The sequence below is a fragment of the Plectropomus leopardus genome, chromosome 12, assembly GCF_026936395.1.
Source record: "Plectropomus leopardus strain MGB_pleo_1.0 chromosome 12, ASM2693639v1, whole genome shotgun sequence".
NCBI lineage: Eukaryota > Metazoa > Chordata > Actinopteri > Perciformes > Serranidae > Plectropomus > Plectropomus leopardus.
The window spans coordinates 32,168,853-32,189,793 of record NC_142187.1 but is presented as its reverse complement, the minus strand read 5'-3'; the positions used below and the strand labels follow the sequence as shown (position 1 = coordinate 32,189,793).

At 38.8% G+C, this 20,941-nt stretch overlaps 1 protein-coding gene across 1 annotated transcript in view; it reads left to right on the top strand.

The window, feature by feature from the left end:
- Window positions 1–20,922, top strand: part of glis1a (GLIS family zinc finger 1a) — a 55,078-nt gene extending 34,156 nt beyond the window's left edge. The window contains exons 4-9 of the mRNA XM_042497823.2: window positions 1,626–1,739; window positions 5,188–5,296; window positions 6,500–6,656; window positions 16,166–16,296; window positions 16,372–16,470; window positions 17,260–20,922. Of these exons, the coding sequence (XP_042353757.1) occupies window positions 1,626–1,739; window positions 5,188–5,296; window positions 6,500–6,656; window positions 16,166–16,296; window positions 16,372–16,470; window positions 17,260–17,402 (753 nt within the window). The 3' untranslated portion in view covers window positions 17,403–20,922. The remainder of the gene's footprint in view (window positions 1–1,625; window positions 1,740–5,187; window positions 5,297–6,499; window positions 6,657–16,165; window positions 16,297–16,371; window positions 16,471–17,259) is intronic.
- The last annotated feature ends 19 nt before the right edge of the window (window positions 20,923–20,941 follow it).

Here is a 20,941-nt window from a genome sequence, read left to right as displayed (position 1 = left end):
TTTAAACACAACCAAAAAAACTCTGAATGTTAGAGCCCTTAATTTGATAAACAGTGGGTTAGTTAGTGTCACAATGTAGATCATTGTTTCTACTTGTCATGTTCAGATTTTAGTACATAATCCTACAAGATTCAGCTAAATAATATACATGTGTTTTCATGGAAACTTAATTCACTCCACCTGGTTAAACACTCTGTAATGACAAAGGGGAAAAAACCTGTGAGGAATTAGATTCATGGAAATGAGCTCATTTACTCATCCAAACTCAAAACTTTGACGAGATTGTGAAATACAGAAGACACAATCTACAAGAGCAGAAACTTTTACGTGAAATGGTACAAAAAACTGTCTGTATGTACGGACTTAATTGTTTTCCCCAATAATAATTCACACTATAACCACATTTGGAAGCATATTACTTGATGTTTATTATGGCTTTTATTTTGAAATTACCTTTGAACCTATGCTATGAAAGGTTTATTCTGTCTAGTAATTATTTGCTAAAATAAATGGACTTTTATCGTCAATCAGTATTTACATACTGACAATGATCTAAAGTTTATGTTGTGAATAAAATGATTTTTGGCTGAAGTTTTTCTGAGCTGTTTCTCTTAACTCGTCTCTCTCTTCCTCTCCTTACGCCTGCAGACGAAAGGTAAATATACTCTATTTTTGGTTGAGAAGTGCGTCATGTAAAATGTTTACATAATCTTCATGTCCTTCCTCTCTCTGTTAGTACAGATGTCACACCAGTAACCAAATTTACAGCATTTATCCTAAATGTTTGTGTGTATAATACACAAGACGCAGTACACAATACCAAACCTGTAAAACCACCTGGATGTGACTCAACCTCTACTTTTATTTGTAAATGCAGTTATATTTTGTATATAACATCATATCCACAAATCATATAGTGGTGAATGTTGTGAGTATATAAAGGAGGGTTCAGTCAGGGCCATTGTCCAGTGGTGGAAAGTAACTAAGTACTTTTACCCAAGTACCTCACAACTATGTACAGTTTTGAGGTACTTTAGATTTTATGCAACTTAATATTTTTACACAACCACATTTATTTGACAAATAAAGTTAGGCTGCAAGTTACAGAAATAAATAAATAAATAAGTACATAAATAAATAAAACATATGAGCAGTTTATAAAACACAAATAAAATACATATTTTGGTCTAGTTTGGTCCTGTAACATTTTTTTCACACACTTTTATTTCAATAAATCTGAAATAAATTAATCCCATGTGGATAAACTAAAGGTTAGGAACTTTAAAAAAAAAAAAAAAATCAGATTTCTGTAAAAAAAAATTAAATAAAATCATATTGTGCCTCCTTAATATAAGAAGTATATAGTAAAATAAAATGAGAATAATAATAATTTCATTTAATGTTTTAACAAAATTAAACGGAATATTATGGATGTGTTTTGTATATTTTATGGTCTATTTTGTTATTTTGTTGCATGTTTTTTTTCACGTAGCCGCAAAAAGTGTCATGTTTTGGAAATGTTTTATATAAACACAATTCAGAGTACTCTACAGTATTTTCTGCTCGCATTTTAATCTCTTTTTTCCTCACTTCTCTTCACCTTCTTTGTCGTGTTTCGTTCACAGAAGCCATACGCCTGTCAGATCCCAGGATGCACCAAACGTTACACCGACCCCAGCTCGTTACGAAAGCACGTCAAAGCTCATTCAGCCAAAGGCCTCCAGGAGCGGGAGGTCAAGGTAACAAAAGCAATTTAGACATTTAGCTTTAGATTACCCGTCTGATCACCAAAATCGTCCAGAAAACCTTCCTGTGTCTGTAAAACTAGAATAGGTTGGATTCTATGAGATTAGATGTGGTAGAAAGGTTTTTTTATAAACTGTTTTCTTTTGTTCTAAAGTAGTTTTTATTGCTTTTAGTGGTATTTTTATGCTTTTATTGGACAGGGGACAGTGGAGAGTGATATACAACGAAGGTACACCGCTGGATCTGAACCAGTGGAATTTGCGGATTATATGGTCAGGGTCTTAAACCGCTCGGCCACCACAGAGACCCCATAAACTATTTCTTTATTACTTCAAGGTCAGGTCATCTGTCTGCTTGACCTCAGAGGCACAACAATATTGTAAAAATTCACTGAAATTTTATTTTGTACGAAAGCAAGATCTGTTTCTGTCCAGTGTATCTTGCTGTATTTAGTTGACGTTCCATTTATTTTTCTAGTTTCTGAGTTTCCTTAAAGGTTTTTTAGGGACGAATGTTGCAAACTAGCATTCAATATAGACACTATGACACTGGAATTAATTCTAAGCTTTCAGTTTGTCTGTGTGTATCTGTCCCTATCAAATTAAAAAAATGTGTTGTAACCCAAAGTTAAGGAGCTCATACTTATTAATCTTGGTTGAAGTGCAGTTTTTAGATGTTGCAGGTATCGTTTAAGAAGCTTTTCTGCCACGAGAAGAATAAGATTTAACATAAAAGACACAATTTATGACTTTTTATTCCTCCGTGTCGGTGCCAGAGGCATTATGTTTTCGGGTTGTGCTCATGTCCGCACATGCGTACGTCCCATTCTCATGGGCGACATATCAAGAATGCCTTGAGGGAATTTCTTCAGATTTGGCACAAACGTCCACTTGGATTAAGTGATGAACTGATCAGATTTTAGGGGTCAAAGGTCACTTGGACTTTGCAGCCGTCTCATTCTTGTGAATTCAATATTTTAAGAAGACCTTGAAGGAGTTTCTTCAAATTTGGCACAAACGTTCTCTTGGATTTAATAATGAACTGATTAGAAAGTGTTGGTCAAACATCAAAGTCACTGTGACCTTACAACTGTCTCGTTCTTGTGACTGCAATATTTTAAGAATGCCTTGAGGGAGTGTCCTAAAATTTGGCACAACATCCACTTGGACTCAACAATGAACTGATTAGATTTTGGTGGTCAAAGGTCACTGTGACCTTGCAGATATCTCATTCCCATAGATGGTGCTGAGCGAGAGCCTGTTGTTCATCGGCTCAGTGCCTTCAGCAAACACGCCCTTTAGTGTTTAGAGCAGATAATATTGCTTTTTCACAATTTTAAAACCCAATTTTATAAGATTGGCAATTTTTTAAATATAGCTCGGTAGTTTAAGAGATAGTTCAGATTTGAAGTGGGGTTGTATGAGGTACTTCTCCATAGTCAATGTTTTAGACTGATCGAAGCAGCAGGAGACCAGCAGCTCCTGTGTTCAGCGAGCTAAAATTACTGTGTTTGTCGATGAAGTCTGGTGGCTTTGATGGGAGCATAGATGGGGACTGAAGCCACTAACAGTTTCCCCATCAAAACAGGCTGTCTAATGGGAAGGCAGCGCAGTAAAAATACTATCAATATAGCGTACACTTTGCCTGATTTCTTGCTGACCTGTCCACGGCAGCACATTACTAAGCTTCTTGTTCTTGTCATTCAAAGAACCTCTTAGAGAGAAGAGTTTCCTCGGGGATCGTGGTTCTAGGTAGCACCCTGTGTCTGTACGAAGACCCTCGTTTCTGAGAGAGAGAGAGATGGAGAGCAGCAGGAGGAGAGAGTCGGCATGTTTATGATTCAGTAGGATGAAATACAACAAAACAAAGTATTACACACACTCCCTGGAAGTCAGAATAGGGAGCCTATTGTTCAGCGTTATCTGGGCCTTGTTTGTTTTCTATGGACCGTGAGTGACACTGGGGCTTTTGTGTGTATTCCCATGCCTTGTTTGGTTTAAACAGAAACACGTGTGCTTGTAAGTTGTGACATGGCTAACACGCCCTGCGCTGCAGTAAACCCTGTGGGGCTAAAGAGAACTTTGAAATATTAAACACGCACTTCATAAACTCCTCACGGTTATACATTTCTTCGAGCTGATGCGTCACAGCTATTGAAGTTTGTATCTCTATAAACACTGGTTGGGGCGCATTTTTCGCTGATTATTCATAACTCTTTTGTGGTTCCTGGGTGTCCTTCGCGAGCTTCTCAGTGAGTCCCGGAGCTGTCCATAAATTGTTTTGGAAAGTCCTGGGGGATCCTCTGTTAGCACTGGATAATAAAGTAAATTGTCTTGCCTTAACTTTGTTAGAACATCTTGGAATAAGATTGCCTAACAAGATTTCTGGATTTTGTACCTCAACAAGCTGGATCGCAAGACGAAACAAGAACCAGGCATCTGGTACAAGCATCATTTCTTTGAAAAATGAACAGTAGAAAGTCGCCTGCGGAAATCTCACTGTGTTTCCAATTGATCTACTGTATGTAATCAAAATAGAAGTGAATCATTTTAAAGTTTAGCTCCATGGGAGCTGTGTTGCCCAACAGCAAAACACAATTGGAAAACAACTAAGCTGCAGATTTAACATAATTGCTCACATGCAGGCAGGCATCTGCACATGCTCACCAACGTGAAATCTACTAAATGAACCACTTTTATCATCTTTATGAACATCCAGGGATTATACGGTCATAAAGGACCTGGAAAAGTCATGGATATTACAAAAAGCAATTTCCAGGCCTGGGAAACTTTTGGAAAACTAAATATACCCTGAAAGCTTTGGAAAAGAGAACGAGAATTTGTGCATTTTCAGTTTCTGTATGTGATAAATGGTGTAATTTTAGGTGATTTTTAATAATAAAACACAGCATTTTTTTCTTTCTTTCTTTACTATTTAAAAAAAAAACATTGCACAAAAATGTCAAGAAAAAATCACCCAAACTTTTCTTTAAAAATTGCCAAAAGTCTTTAAAGGAAAAAATCTTTAAAAATTGCAAAAAATGTTTGAAGATGATTAACATCATCACAAAAAATTACCAACATTTTTACAGAAAAAAAATCACCATTTAAAAAAAATGACAAAAAATTAGAACGAAAAATAAATAATAATTACCTCCCCAGTGCTTAAAAACATTATCTGACATGTGTCCCCCTTTATGCACCACCCCCTCCCCTCTCATCAATAAGGAACAGTCCCTTAGTTCAATTTAAATGCTCAGTTTTAATCCTGTTCTGAATTAATTCCTTTTTTTAATAATATATATTTAAAAAAGCTATTTATAGTCATGAACAAGAACTTATAAGGGGTATCGATGTTGTTTCAGAGAATGTTTGGTCTTTAAAGTTTTATGGGTTAAAATGTGTATGAACCCTGAACATCTGTATCTGGTCTGTTTGACAGGTTCAGGTGCACACGATGCTGGAATCGGACATTTTGAGCGATTGTCTGGCGAGGCAGCATCTCCACCAAGGAAACGGCTCACCTTTAACCAGCCTAGACGACTTCACAGGTATGCACAGACGAAACGGTAGCAAATGGAAATCTACGTTTAGCCTCCAACACCTCGCTGGAAATTAGTGAAAACAAAGAAAAGGGTAATTGCCGAAACACCTGGGCTGTTAAGCTGTCTCTTTAATTTTCTCCCATGGCCTCATTTGCTCCTTTTCCTCTCCCTCCTCTCCCATTCCTGCGATGATAGCTCATCATGCCAGTGTTTACCTTGTCCAATTACCGGGCACTGACTGCGGGCGAGTTGGCCCTCTCCCCGCCCGTCCCTCAGCTTCTCCAAACCGGTTTTCCAGCCAAGCTCTTTTTCTTTCCCTTTCAATGGCTGAACTGGGATCAAGAAGCTGTCAGGTACACTGAGGCTCAGTTGGCAAAAGAGAGGGGAGAGTGTCCAGGAGAGCTGTCCATGTCTATTACTTCAGACTACTTGCAGTTTTACCCAGAAGACTTTGAGGGAAAAGCCTCAAACGGCACACTACCAGCTATGTTTATTCAGGGTGAAACAAGCATGTCAGTGTTTAATTTTGAAAACGTCCCAAGAGGACTTTCTCCTTATCAGAAATGGCCAAATGTTACTTTCTGACTGTTATGTATGAACCTGAGTATGTACATTACTGAATGTGTGTGCTGGATTCATGGTGACATATGCTATCATCATCAGCCGCCCTTAAACTCAAAGTCAAAGCCAAGTGTTGAAAGCTCTGCAGGTATTTGTGGTGTAGATTTAAATGAACACCACCGAAAAACTATGTTTTTAGTTTCAAACGCTCCTGAAAGAAACTTCCTGTAGGCTCGAAGCGTTTTTTCTGAAGCTCTGTAGCTTGAGTCGAACGGCAGCCGCTGTCAGCGTGGATTGATTTCTTTTTTTTAAATGTTTACAGAAGCTCATCAAATCACTAAAATAGCATTATCCACTTCTCCTCTGTCCATGTATATGTGTCAAATGTGTTTAATAACTTTTTGAAGATGTATTTTTGCCAAAATAAACGATAATATAGTTTCTGTTTCTTGCTAGCGCAGTTCACCACGTAACTGTTAGCTTGAAAAAGCGAATGCCACTGTCATTTTTCTCTATTTTCTCTGCTTATTTAACAACAATTTCAAAATTATTTGCATCTTCTATAATAGAGACAAACTAGTTTTATGAACAAAAAACATCTTTCTAGCAGTGAAATACTTCTTTAACAAATCTTTCTCTCTTTCTCAGGTGTGTACTCAAACAGCAGCTCCGTCCAAAACAGGGGAAATTCACAGTTCCTCCCTCCATCAGCAGACACCAGCTCCAGGTATCGAGGCTTGGAGGGAAACTTTGACGCCAGCGGTCCAATATCTTCACTGACAAGTGCCGGGAGCATGAGTGAAGGGTGAGTGTAAGATGTGTTGCATCCAAAAACAATGATTTATTTATTAAATAAAAGGCAAACACATGGCCTTCTTCAGCAATGCTGCAGTTAGCAACATTCGCTTCTTAAAACTTTTTACAGCTGGTCTTTAGATGTTAAGTGCCTTGCTCATGGGCAGCTCACCTGTAGTTGTGACAGGAGAGAAACTGCGTTGCCGTGGCAAGAAGCATCATGTTTTTGGGTTATTGCTCCATCCATCCATCTGTCTGTCCGTCCAATTAGCTTGAACATGATATTTCAAGAAAATTTTAAGGATATTTCGTAAGATTTCGTTCATTCCGACTTAAGAATGAACTAATTCGTGTTAGGAGATCAGTAGGTGTGTTTCAATGGCGGAAACCTCAGAGGCGAGAACATTTACAGGAACGACCTCGTGGTCGGTCCTCTCAGGCTTTGTGCCTCCATTGCGGTGTAAGTCCGCAGTTGGACCTACTGGACTCTAAAGTTGACGTAATCGTTCTGCTTCTTCTTCTTCTTCTTCCTCTGTTGGGTTTTATGCTGCGTTCATGTGATATCGGAATGTCGTAGTTTCCAAATTGAAAAGTTGTTGTTTCGACTCGTGTTCATATGCTTTGAGGTTGTAAAGAATCAGCATGAAAGCTAAACCGGAGGCTGATAGCTGTTTCCATTCGTGAATTAATGAAAAAGTTTCTTACCGTTAACTCAACATTGACTTTTATGTATTTATGACGTCAAGTTGACAACTCGTGTTATAATATGGAGTTGTCGAGTTGTTTTTCCAACATGAGAGGCCGTTCGAGTGAATTTTCCCTGTGGGAAAGTTGACACTCCGATTATTCAGACATGACATGAACGCAGCATTAAAAATGGCGCCTGTTTTAGTGATGTCCCACCCAGCAGTTTTTTGGGGCCACACTGAAGTACCTACCCAGAGGCAGGGACTTGTTCACCCCTGTAAAAGTTCTGCAAAATTGTCCTATAGGGGCGGTTCCTGCGATGGAGACATGCACCAACAGGTGAGACGATGTAAAACTAACCCCGAGTTCCTGCAGTGGAAACGGCCATAAAGTCAAAGGTCAACGTGACCTCGTCGGTCTCAATCTTGTGCACTCGAGATCGCAGCTTGAGGGAATTTTATACAGTTTGGGAAAAAATGTTCACTTGGACTCAGGGACTAACTGATCAGAATCTGGTGGTCAAGTTCAAGGTCAATGTGACCCCCAAAATATGTTTTTGTCCACATTTTTTTAAGTCAGGAGAGCGGGAGACGTTTGGTCAAATGCTGAATTCGTGACACCAATCTTGGGTGTGATGACTTCTGAGAGGAAGCATCCATGTTTTTATAGACATGGATGTAAACTGTCAGTGCAACTTAAGTGGTTCACAGAGGCATACACACTTGAGGCAGTAATTCTAGTTTGCTTGATGCTTGATAATTATCGGGACTAATAAAATATTGCCCAATAATGGGACTTATAACGCCATACCGATAATTCCAATAATAACGTTTTTTTGCAGATAAATAGAACCGATAATAATAAGCATAAATTGCTTTGATTTCGCCCGTGTTGCCATGGTTTTGCTCCGTCAGTACTACACACACTGCATTATGCTGCGTGTCACTGTGATGACGTGTTGTGGACTGATCTAGCAGTGCAGCAGAGATCAGTCCACAACACGTCATCACAGTCAGCTGCAGGGTTTCCTCCATTGTTTCTCTTTTTAACTCTTTCCCCGCCATTGAAGAGATTTTCCGTCAGTCTGTGTTTTCACTGTAGTGTAGGGGACACTGTTACAGATGTTATGCAATAAAACAACATCTCCACGTCCAAAAACAAACGAACAAGACGATCTAAGGTCCCAGGGTGACGGAAGGAGAGGACTTCTAACGTGCTGACTTTATCGCTATTTGGTGGCTTTTCAGACCCTCTCGGCGGCGTTGTTTTAAAAAAACAGCTCTAACAACGCTTATTCTCCACCGGTGTCTCTGCCGGTGTCTCCGCCGGTGTCCACTGGGCTCTTATTCTCCGCCGTTGTCTCCGAATGTCCACTCCACTCTCATTGTCCCACAGGCGTCTGCAGCAGGTGTTTGTCCTACCTACCGGCCTGCCGCAGGTTCAGTAATCGGCTAATGTCCTCTATAAGTGTCCAGATGCACTCAGGTGACTTTAGCAGAAGCTCCCAGCAGCCGCTGGAGAAGAGCCTTCAAATCTGCATTTACATATCTCACTGAAGCGGGAACATTTAGACAATTATCTCTGAGTAACTGCTGTTATCGTGACTGTTGTTGTTGTTGTGTATATACCAATCCAATGCCAATCTCCCCTAGGGCACCGAAATGTCTAGATCTGGCCCTGATACTGTCATTTATTACCGTGCTTGCTGCTTACAGTAACCGCTGAACACCGGTGTACGGGGCAGTTTGAAAGAATAAACTGATATCTAATGTTTGATTCTTTCCAACAACAAGCAGAACATGTAAATATGCAGAGATCACAACAAAGCCGTTACTTTGGTTATCGGTATCTTATCGGCCGCAAGAAGCTGGAAATTATCGGTTTATCGGTATCGGTTGAAAAAATCATTATCGTGCATCACTGATTTTGAATTTGTTTCGAAAAGTGAAGTCACCACTAAGACAAATACCACGCTCATGCCGCTCATACCACGTGACGCAGAAGTTTCCTCAATAAAAGTGAAAAGATATAGTTTTATGTTTTCACTGTCATGCATTTTAAAATTAAATTGCTTTTATTTCTTGGAAACAGAGTATTTTACTACTACTGTACTAATGATGTAGCCAGAGGCAAACTCGAATGGTCAGTTCATCCAAATCACTCTAAAAAAAAAAAAACATATTTTCCCTGTGGTGGTGTTTGGCAAGCTTTTGACTTATCTGCTGCAGGGAGCGCTGCTGCCAACCAGATACAATGGAGCTGAATGGGATTTCATTTGCATTTGGCAGTTTTCATGCGGAGCTATTTTCTGTGAAAGATAAAAATAGTGAAAACTGACCACAGTCTTCTGCTCCTCTGTTCATTTTCGGGTGTTCGCCCCAAAAATCTTTACTCATTGGATGAATCTGGTACTAAAAGCGTTTCCAAACTGCTCAAAACAGTTCCTCCCTGCTCTATGTCAAACCGAGAAATCATGTTTCAACCTCGAAAGCCATGAAAACCCTGTTGTGATGTGACTTTTTTTTGTCTTGAAATCACATGCCCAGAAACAGAGAGTGATGTGAGCTTGTGCATTCTTGAATAAACCAGAGACATTATCACCAGAGATGGAGTTATGGCTTTGTGGTTGCACTGATTGGGTAGTTGGAGGCCACAGAACTTATGTGTTCTGTAAACTGAGACAAATTTTGTCTAGCCCAGTATAAAAGTAGACGTGAGACTAAAAAGATACAGCTGAAAGCCTCCGGGGCAGCAGTTTCTGGACAATATGGCCTCAAATCATTGGTCATTGAAGAATAGCCTGTAAACTAACTTTTATTGGCACAACAGAAACAACAAAGGCAGTCTAACCCATAAAAGAGAGTTGATAAGGGCCAAACATTTTGGGGGTTTAATAAGTGATATAAAATCTCCACATACGATGCACATAGTTTCACATAAATTTCTCCAGTATTTCCAGGAAACGTTTTCAAATGGGCTTTAGGTCTTGGCAGAGGAGCTGAGATGAGCTGTTCTCTCTGAATTTAAACCTCTAAATTTGAGCTTATTGACCTTGGAAAAATCTCAGCTCAAAGTCCACTTACTGGAAATCCTGATTTAGTTTAAAAGCTGATTTTTAAAAATTTCAGCCACTTTTTGTCAAATTAAAACAGTGTTGTGATGTTAGTAAGGAGACTGTATCATTGTGCTATTAGGTGTTAAGCGTGCAGTGCTCAAACACATGTGTGTCGACCTCAAGCAGGACTCGAAATGTCCTCCTGATTGCAATACACCTTTTCATTCTGACCCTGCCTGTTTTGACTGTTATTTAAAGGATATTCTATAAATTTTCAATCAATTCTGTGATGCACCGTCAGTCTTACTTCAGTCCAACCCATCACCACACATTTTCCCCTTCGTTTTGGAATTTAGGGCCAATAGACCTTGTTTACATAAGTATAAAAAACATATTTTGACAGCAAAAGATTTCATTTGGGGTCAGATTGACCCCAATGATAACACAAGGGTTAAAAAAAAGGTTGGAGCAAAATAAGTCATGTTCAAGGTTCAAGGTTTCTTAATTTTTTTACCCAAGAGTAAATCTGTTATGCAGACAGGAAATTCAGCAATCCAAAATGAGACATCACAACAAACCAGATTTAAAAGACATTAAAACAAAAACATTAAAACAAGTATTATCTCGTGTTAAATGAGTATAAGAAAAAGTAAAAGAAGAATATCATGACAAAGTGCCCTTTTATACACAAACTCACCCACTCACTGCAAAGCTTAAAGTGCCAAGTGCATCATTTTGTGCTCACTTTGTTCAACAGTGCAACAGCAGCAGGTACAAACGTGTTTGTTTAGTCCTGCACGTGGGGGCCACAAGCTGAGAGCGAAAAAGCTGAAATTCACTATTTAAGGGATGGAAACAGTCTGGAAGAATAGAGCTGGCCTTCTGCTGCAGCTGTGATGTTGATGGATATCCTTGAAAGTACTTTATTTAAAAAAAAAAGCAAATACTTTACTTCTGGCACCTGTAGCAGGATTTTGCCTGAAAAGATCACTTTTGGAAGTAAAATTAACCAATTTAAAGTTTTTTAGAGTTCACCAAAGAAAGCCATGTTTTAGTTCTTTAATTCGATGTTCAGGTGGAGTTTTCAGGACACAAAACTGCAGCATCTCTCAGCCTCCATCTCCTCTGAGTCTGCAGCCAGAGCTTCCATGGCGCTCTGCACAGTCTGTCCATTGACGTCTCTTTATAGACACTGAGGATGTCATAGAATCCCACTGGTGCCCGCAGTACACGACGGCCTGCCAAAGCCAATACCAGACAAGCACTTGTTTTTCCCCCAAATGACTTAGCGAGACGTTAAACACGTGAAAGTAAATTATCTGTGCTTCACAGCGTCGAGCTCTGACCTCATAGCCAGGCGCGTGTTTACTCTGGCTGAGACGAGCCATTTCGACTTCTTTTAATTATTTAATACTTGAGGGACTCGGAGGCCCGCGTTCAGGCCCGTCCATCAGCGGGTATTTGTGATGTGCAGTGTTTGTGTGTTTTGCGGTCAGGGGGAGGGGGTGGGGGGCTGGATTGGCTTTTTGGAGCAGCGTCTCCATCAGATACAGGCACACTAACCGGGATGGCTCTCGCACAGAAACACTATTATACAATTTGAAGGAAAGACAAGTAATGAAGTTTACTTTGCAGAAGCTCCGGCTGACATCGGATCCAAATAGCCGGTTTAACTGAAATGTTTTGACACATTTTTGTATTTACCGTATCTCTAACATGCAATAAGTGTTCTCTAGTTTCTCTAAGTACTTGATTGGTAGCGCTTAGATCACATTAAATCTCCATCTGTGTAACATACATTCAACACGATCCTCTGTGATCCAGTAAATCTCCGTCACAGCATCTGTCCTCTGCCAGAGCTGAAAACTGATCGGTTTAGCGTGCACGAGCTGGCACCTTTCGGTAAACCGACTCATCCCCTGCTCTGATGCAGTCCAAGTGTGCTGCTATTAAAAAAGCCGGAGTTGAATGCAGTATAATGTGCATATAAACAAAAAATCTGCAAGCGGGATTCTTCTCATTCCAGATGTGAGGAGGGAAACTGGCTGCAGTTAGTTAGAAAGAAAAGAAAACGATGAGGCCGGTAAAATGAAATCAGAGAGGAGGTTTTTTGCACTTAGTCATTTAGCAAAACACATTTTTAGTTACTCACTTAACTAAAAATGTGTTGAAGTGAACTTTACTTGACTGAGCTATCTCTACCGTTCGGTTTAGATGTGTTATGCTAAAAAATACACTAAATGTCGTTGTGTCTTTAGTCTTTCTTTTCATTTTGCCTCATACATGAAGTTAGTAACACAAAAGTCAGTCCAGACATGAGGGCTCTGTGTGGGGGGTTTCAAATGTAGGTATGCTTTTTCAACATGTTGTTGTTAGAATTTTACAAAAATACCAAAAATATAATCTAATAAGTGCCTTTTTTTTTAATATGCTCCACCAAACTGTTTCTCCTTTGATGGTAAAGCTGCACAGCTAAGCTAATAAGCTAAAAAGAAGTATTGCCTATGAAATAAACAAAATCATGAATTGCTTTTAAAATGATACATTTAATGTTATCCATTATATATATGCTGAAATAATTTCAGAAGTGTGGTTTTTGAACAGTCTAAAAGCATGTTCAACCAAATGGTTTGTCATTTTATAGTCAAGGTAACGATGCTTAGATGATATATTTATCATTTTTATAAAGCAATAAAAAGGGATGAATATTCACTGTTGTTAATACCATATATTTAATGTAATTTCATTATATATTTAATGAAAAACTTTATATCTGTATTTTTGTCATGTCAAGTGTTTTGTAACTTTATGTTTGAAAGTGAATACAAATAAATGAATGATAATAATAATTATTATTAATAAAGTATTGTAAAATATCTGGAATAAATATCTGGAAATAATACCAGTACTGGTAATACTACTAATCCCATGGTTACAAATTTATATACTTTGTGCTTCCCAGATTAAAAGATTTACAAAATAAAATTGAAGTTTTAGAAACTCATGTAGCATCTCCCAAAATTAACAACATTATGAATGTTAGAGCAAAAATATTAAATAGCACTGCATAAATGAATAGATGGGTATGCAAGTGCAAAAATACAATTTCATAGATAAATAAGTAAAATGTAAAAGAGAATCAAGCTCATATACGCAGATATGGTGGTAAACTAACAGAATACAAGCATTATAACAGCACATGGTTTGTAACTTTTTTTTTTCTTTCCGTTTTCCTTGAAGTGACATTTCAACCACTTGGCAGAGGCCTACATTTAAAAAATGTTGGGTTTGTTAAAAACAAAACAAAAACATTGATTTTTGTTATTCTTGCCCCTGAAATCCATCAGTTCCATTGTTTTTTTGTTCTTAACAAGGACATTAAAGGGTTAAACTCTTGCATCTGTGAAGTTATTGGGTAAACCGGCCGCAAAACGACAGATCGACCCAGCAGGGCCGCGCACGGGACGGCTCAGACATCCCAGCTATGTTGTTGCAGCGTGGCAGGAATGTAAGCCGTGGAGCGGCCGCGGTTGTTTATAGTTAAGGTCAGCTCTGATGGTTCTGGGGCCGCAGAGGGGGAATCCAGAGAAGTGTTGAATTCTTGGGGCTCGCAGTCATCGCGGCACATTCATTTCAGCAGTCGTGCTATATCAAAGCCCACTTTGTTTACATAATCCTATACAAAGGCTGGCTTTTATTACCCTGGGAAGCCACGGCCATCTGTAAGTGATATCACTTTCAAAAAGTCCTTCTGATTAATTCTGGCTTTTATTGTATTTCTCCGCTGAACGCTGTTAAATTAAATGTAATAGCATTTGACATGGGAAATGGGTAATAAAGAGACCCAGGGATGATAAATGATAGATATGTAAAGAAATCTCCAAACATTTCCTTTTTTTATAGCTGAGAATATAGACGGCGCTTTGGGCCGCAGCCATCAGTATCTCTGACAAGGCCTGGCTTGTTTATGAAGCCCACTAAAACCCGTCCAGCAGAAACCAAGGCCATTTGGTCCTCGAGGGACCAATACGCTACAGTACATCATCCAGGAGAGTTCTCAGGCCACATGAGAGCGAGCTCTTTGAAGGAGCAGGAAAAGAAGGGGGGTTCAAATACCATATTGGGGGTTTCAGCTGCGTATCTCCTTGGAGAGATTTTTCTTTCTTCTCGTCGACTTGGCTCCACTGACTCACTCGTTTCCATGTTGAGTCAGAGTGTTTGTGCACAGTCAGCACATTCTTGCAGCGTAACGATGGATACAGCGCCGCTCCAAAAACCCGCCTGCATTAGCCCCCCTCGAGGTGGAAACGCTTCCTCGTATAAACTGCACTGTTTGTACAAGAGCTTTAAGTATTTACGTGTTTGTGTGTGAAAACACAGCTGCTTCCAGATAATGGTTATCAGCACAAAGACTCACTCTGGCTTTGATTTGATCGGAGATGTGTGTTTTAAGCTTTGTTGAAACCTAGTTTTTAACAATTATAGCTACAGTAGATTGAAAAACTTAAAAACCATTATAGAAATAACCACAAAGGAAAGAAAAGCAGTGTTGCACATTTCCAATCCAGTAGCATAATTTGCTTGTTTATGTGAACATCACCATCCCCATGAATGTCCTGCTGTACCACACTCAAACTCTATGAAAAAAAAAGGGATGAATAGTCGAATATTCATATTGAACAGCCAAAGCTGACTCGAATCACATATTCGATTCTCGTCGTTCATGACTGGACTTTGAACAGTATTAAGTTTGTCTTCAGGCTACAGCATCACAGAGAAATTAACAATAATTAACACGAAACAGACAAAAAAGAATCCATTTAACTTCATCACCTGATTACTTACTGATAGAAAAAGCACGAATATTAACAAAAATGACCAAATCAACAAAATCTGTAAAAATCTGACCATGATGGCATGACAGAACAAAACTGGGTTGCAGAGGAATTGTCCCTCCTGACTCGCTTTAAGTCAAGGTGACAGCAAAGGTAACAAAAAATGGGGACTTATTCATAACACATCACGCCTAACTTCACTGGATCGTGAGGTGTTCAGGGCGTGTCCCACCGGTAGGAGACCCCAGGGAAGACCCAGGACACGCTGGAGAGACTGTGTCTCACAGCTGGCCTGGGAACGCCTCGGGATCCCCTGGGAAGAGCTGGACGAAGTGGCCGGGGAGAGGGAAGTCTGGGCTCCCTGCTTAGGCTGCTGCTACCGCGACCCAACTCCGGATAAGTGGAAGAAAATGGATGGATGGATGGATATTTCTATTGTAGTCACTAAAAAAATATTGCAATATACTAATAATATGGCCGTAATTTCTTTGTCTCATGTCAGAGGTTTTGGTATCCATAAAGTGTTTTTGCCGCAACCTGGTGCTACACATCATGAGCTATAAAAGTGAAAAAAGTGTTTTCATTGCAGTTTTGTGAAATATGGCTTTTTGGAATTGCCTGAAATACCACCTCATGCGAGCATGAAAACTTTTTTTGGGGGGGGGGTTGCAGTGTTTCCATTAGGCATATTTTGTATTCGTAATTTAAATTTTTGCAATTTGAGGGTTAATGGAAACCCGCCTCATGCCTATACCTGGAGGTTTTAATGATTTATTAAAGCTGACAAACACATGATCTACTCCATTCCCTTTCATCTAAATATGCCATTCTATTCCTTTAATGTTTGAAGCAACAGAAATCATAAATAAAACATAAATTAGTTTAAATATTCATCATGGTTGTATGATTTTCTATACTCACATAAATGTTCATGTTCACCAGGAACAGACCAGCATCGCTGTTCATGTCCGCTGACGTCAGCCCGGTGAGCTCGTCCTCAGACAGAGCGGACGTCCAGCTGCAGGCTTTCCACAAAACCTACAGCCACCAGCAAGTGTTTTCACAGCAGCAAGGTACGAACAGTGTTCAGAGCAAGTCCTATGTGTCGTTTTTGGTCTTCTTGACATTTTCTTCTGTGGTTCTCCAAGGCTGTCTGTACGGAGAAGGAAAGGCGGTTCAGCCAGTCAGTGACGGAGGCTTTGAACCGCCCAGTTACTTCACAACCTCCTCCGCCTCTCAATCGACAGGTAAGACGGCAAGAAAGCAGAGTAAATTATTCCAACCACACCTTCTGAAATTAAAATTATTTTGTAACTGGCTGAGGTTGAAAAGTTGGTTTATTGATAAAATGCGAGAAAGAGCAATGGACAATATATCATAACATACATGAAGCATGTGACCTAAATGTCCACTGAAGAGACAAAAACGGCTGCTGATCCGTGTGGAGTGATGAGGAGACTGTGACCCTCCTCAAATAAACATGGATGCCACATTTCCATCATGTTTTCTACATTTTTCCTGCTGTTGACTGGCTCTTTAACCCTTTGAAACTAGGTTAATTGGCTCGATTTCTTTCAAAAACATTGGAAAAAGGCAATGAGCAACATAACAAAAAATGAAACAGAAATTAGCAAGAAATCTTTTCAAAATCATTTGGAAATTACAAAGAAAAAACAAAACAAATTAACATAAAAACTAGAAAGTCAAAAAAAGAGGAAATGATTGAGAAAAAAACTTTAAAAATGAAATAAAAATGATAATTTTTCTGTAAAATAATTTTATATATATAATTACTACATATAGTTCTCTTGGCTTTTTACGTACTGTATTTTTTAAAATATATATATATTTCTAAATTTACTAATTTCTCAAAATTTTCAGGACATTATTTGCCAAGCTGCTCATAGCTTTTTCCCATCGTTTTAAAAAAATCAAACCAATTTTCTCAGGTTTCAAAATAAATTGAATTAATAACATCATCAGCCGTTTCTTTCTTTTCACACAGCAATGAACATTTTCTGTTTTCCTGCCGTCAGGGTTCGACTTGCTGCAGGATCTGCAGGGCCAGGCGGGGGGCGGTTACTCCATGTCTCCCTGCTCAGACGACAGCTTCCTCTTCCAGGCAGGAGGCGTCGACCGCTGCCTCAACCAGATCTACTCCATCTACCTAGACTCATGATCGGCCACCCAGAACCAAAAAAACAAAGCAGAATCGCTCTGTTCTCCTGGAATAATGAGGTGAAGTGTGTAAATGTGTGACGGCAGACGATCATAGCAACAATATAAACTGTTTATTCCAGGCTCAAGTTGGTCTCATTCTAGACAGACGTGGAAAAAAAAAAAACAGTACAAACTTAAGTGCAAAATTGACCACAGACACAACTGTGGCAAAGAGGAAATCTGTTCAAATTATAAATGTGAATAGCAGTGACTTTTTTATTCAGAGATGACCACAGCATTTGTGATCTGGATAGGATGAGCTATGAGCTATTGTTTGGTAGTTTGGACGTTTTTAGTTAGTCGTGATCTTATAATGAAGTGGTTCCCAACCAAGGGTCTATAAATAAATCTTTCGGGGTCAAAAAAAGATTAAGAAGAAACTGAAAAAACAGAAAAACACAGCACTGCGGCAGAAATTATTCACATTTATATGCCTCCGCACCAACAATAGCTGGGTCCAGACACATTATTTATTCTGGTTGCACGTCTATTCCATTCCTGTGAACAAGACATGTCAATGACACCTTGAGAAATTCTTCGAATTTGGCACAAACTTCCACTTTGATTCAACAATGAACTGATTAAATTTAGGTGGTTATAGGTCAAAGGTCAAGGTCATTGTGACCTTGTCTGTCTTATTCTTGAGAATACGGTATCTAACAAAGAAATTTCTTCAGATTTGGCACAAACGTACACTTGTACTCAACTATGATCCGAAAAGGTTTTCAAGGTAAAAGGTGACCTTGCATCTGTATTCTGTGCATCATTCTTGTTAAGATTTAATCTATAGAACACCTTGAGAGAGTTTCTTCAAATTTGGCACTTTGAGTCACGGATGAACTGATAAGACTTTGGTGGTCAAAGGTCAAAGTCACTGTGACCTTAAAAAGCATGCGTGAAAACGGCCAAAATTAGCTTAATTTCAAAGTGTCAGAGGCCAAATAAAGGTTGGGAACCAGTGTGTTTTTATGGATGATGAGTCTAATTTAAGCAGTCCTGGCAACAGAGCAAAGAATAGTTCAACATTTTGGGAGATATCCTAATTTGTTTCCTTGCTGAGAGTTAGAAGAGAAGGTCGACACCATGGTAAATGTATAGCTACAGCCAAATTATGTTAGCTTCACTTAGCATAAAGACTGGAAACAGTTAGCCTGGCTCTGTCTACAGATCTCCCCACCAATAACTCTAAAGCTCAAATATTTCCCAACTACTTCTTGACTCTGATGACTCCAGGAAGTCACTGCACTCAGCCAAGAAATAGTCCGGCACATAACCACCCGTGAAACCACAACTTGTCATTTTAATGGCTCCATGTCGGCAATAGCTTAAGCCAATATGTTTTTGTTTTGGTTATCTCGTTTTGTGAATGCAATATCTCAAGAGCATCTTGAGGGAATTTCTTCAAATTTGGCACAAATGTCAACTTGGACTCAATGATGAATAGAGGTTTTGGTGGTCAGAGGTCAAGGTCATTTTGACATCATCTTTGTCATTATTGTATATGCGATATATCAAGAACAGCAGCTCCATGGATTTCTTTTTCAAATTTGGCACAAACATGCTTTTGGACTCAACGATGAACTGATAAGATTTTGATGATCAAAGGTCAATGTGTCTTTGCATCTGTCCTATTTTTATTGTGTTATTCTAACAGCACCTTGAGGAAATTTCTTCATATTTGGCACAAGCGTCCACTTTGAGTCACGGACGAACTAATTAGATTTGGTGGTCAAAGGTCAAGGTCACTGTGACCCTATTTATCACATTCTCATGAACTGAGTGTCTTAAGAACACCTTGAGGGAATTCCTTCAGATCTGGCACAAATCATCACTTGGACATAACAATGAACGCAGATTCGAATTTGATGGTCAAAGGTCCCTGTGATCTTGCGTCCTTCTCATTCACACGCATGCAATATCTCAAGGGAGTTTCTACAAATTTGGCACAAACGTCCACTTGGACTCAAGAATAAACTGATAAGAATGTGTTGGTCAAAGGCCAAGGTCACTGAGACATTTTTTTAGCCATAACTCAATAATTTATACCCTAATTATGACAAAGTTCCACACAATTATTGGAAAGGGTGGAAAAGTACTATATACAAGATCACAACAACAGCACTGAGTCTTTCAAGAGCTCTCTCTTCAGGCAAGAAAAACAGTTCATTTGGCAGCCACTCAATTCATGTTACCTGAACTGGAAACACAAACACTTGAAAAAAAGAAGAAATTGCCTAAATTTTGCATCAGTTTAGCTGAGTTGAAACCAGAGCAAACTGGCTTGACTTCTTTCAAAAACATGGGAAAAATGCAGCAAATTCAGAAGAAATGGCCCAACAATTAGAAAAAAATGTTAAAAGTAAAGAAAACTACCTAAAAAAGATAGAAAAAAACAAAGATTTTTTAAAAAGTGAATTTATTATTATTATTATTATTATTATTATTATTATTATTATTATAAATAGTTTTTCCCAAGCCTTATAAAATAAAATAAAAATCCAAATCTAATTTCATGCCATTTGCAGAATGGACTCATTGCCTTTTTTCCCTTTTTTTTTTTTTTAAAAAAAAGCAAACCAATTTGCTCACATTTTGAGGGTTAAATAACGTCTGAACGCAGGACAAGAAAAGTGATGCTTCTCCAGGTTTCAGAGGGTTAAACCAGCACATCTTAGAGGAACCAGTAAAGTGTTAAAAGTTCATTGATGTACTCTGAATAAGGAGACGTATTTCAAAATGTATTCATAAAGAAACCAGTGATAAACAGGCTTAAACTGGGGGACGTGAGAACTTTGTGGCTGCTGGAATAGTTTCGATCTTCTTGTCGAACTCTTGGCCAGAGAGATAATAAGTGTATTTCCCCACAATGTCAAACTATTCCAAACTATTGTTTTAAGGTTGTAGCGTGTAACCGAAGTGTCATTGAGAAACCTCCTGTTGATTTACATTTTGCTGCATCAGAGGGAAGTGCAGGAGCGTACAGAAAACTGCCGCAGTGCTGCCACCAAGTGTCTGAAGGACTTTATATAAATACACGACACATACAGTCTGTGGATGACTCCTGGGACTCTAAAAATGCCAAAAAAACAAAAAAACTGCACTAAAATGCTTCAATTTGTCTGTTGTGGACTCAGAAGTGCAGACAAATATGTTTCAATATGTGTAACCTAGCAACAATCAAGACCGTAACATAATCTCCATTTTTTATATTGTCTCTTGTGTTTCTTTCCATGTGTGTTGTATCAGTGTTATATAATTCAGTGAGAGGGAGGTGTGCATTGTTTACAGCGAGTCCTCTGCACTCTTTTCTGTCTCATCACAGAGACTTTAAGAAAATGACCAACCAGAAAAAAAAAATGTTTACACTGATTTTGTAGCAATTCAGAGATTTTCTTATTATTGTCATTGAACCGTGTATATAGACTGTATAAAAATGCACCTGTCTTTTATATCTAAATAAATAAATAAATCTGTTTGTATATGTTTGTGTTTGTAGTA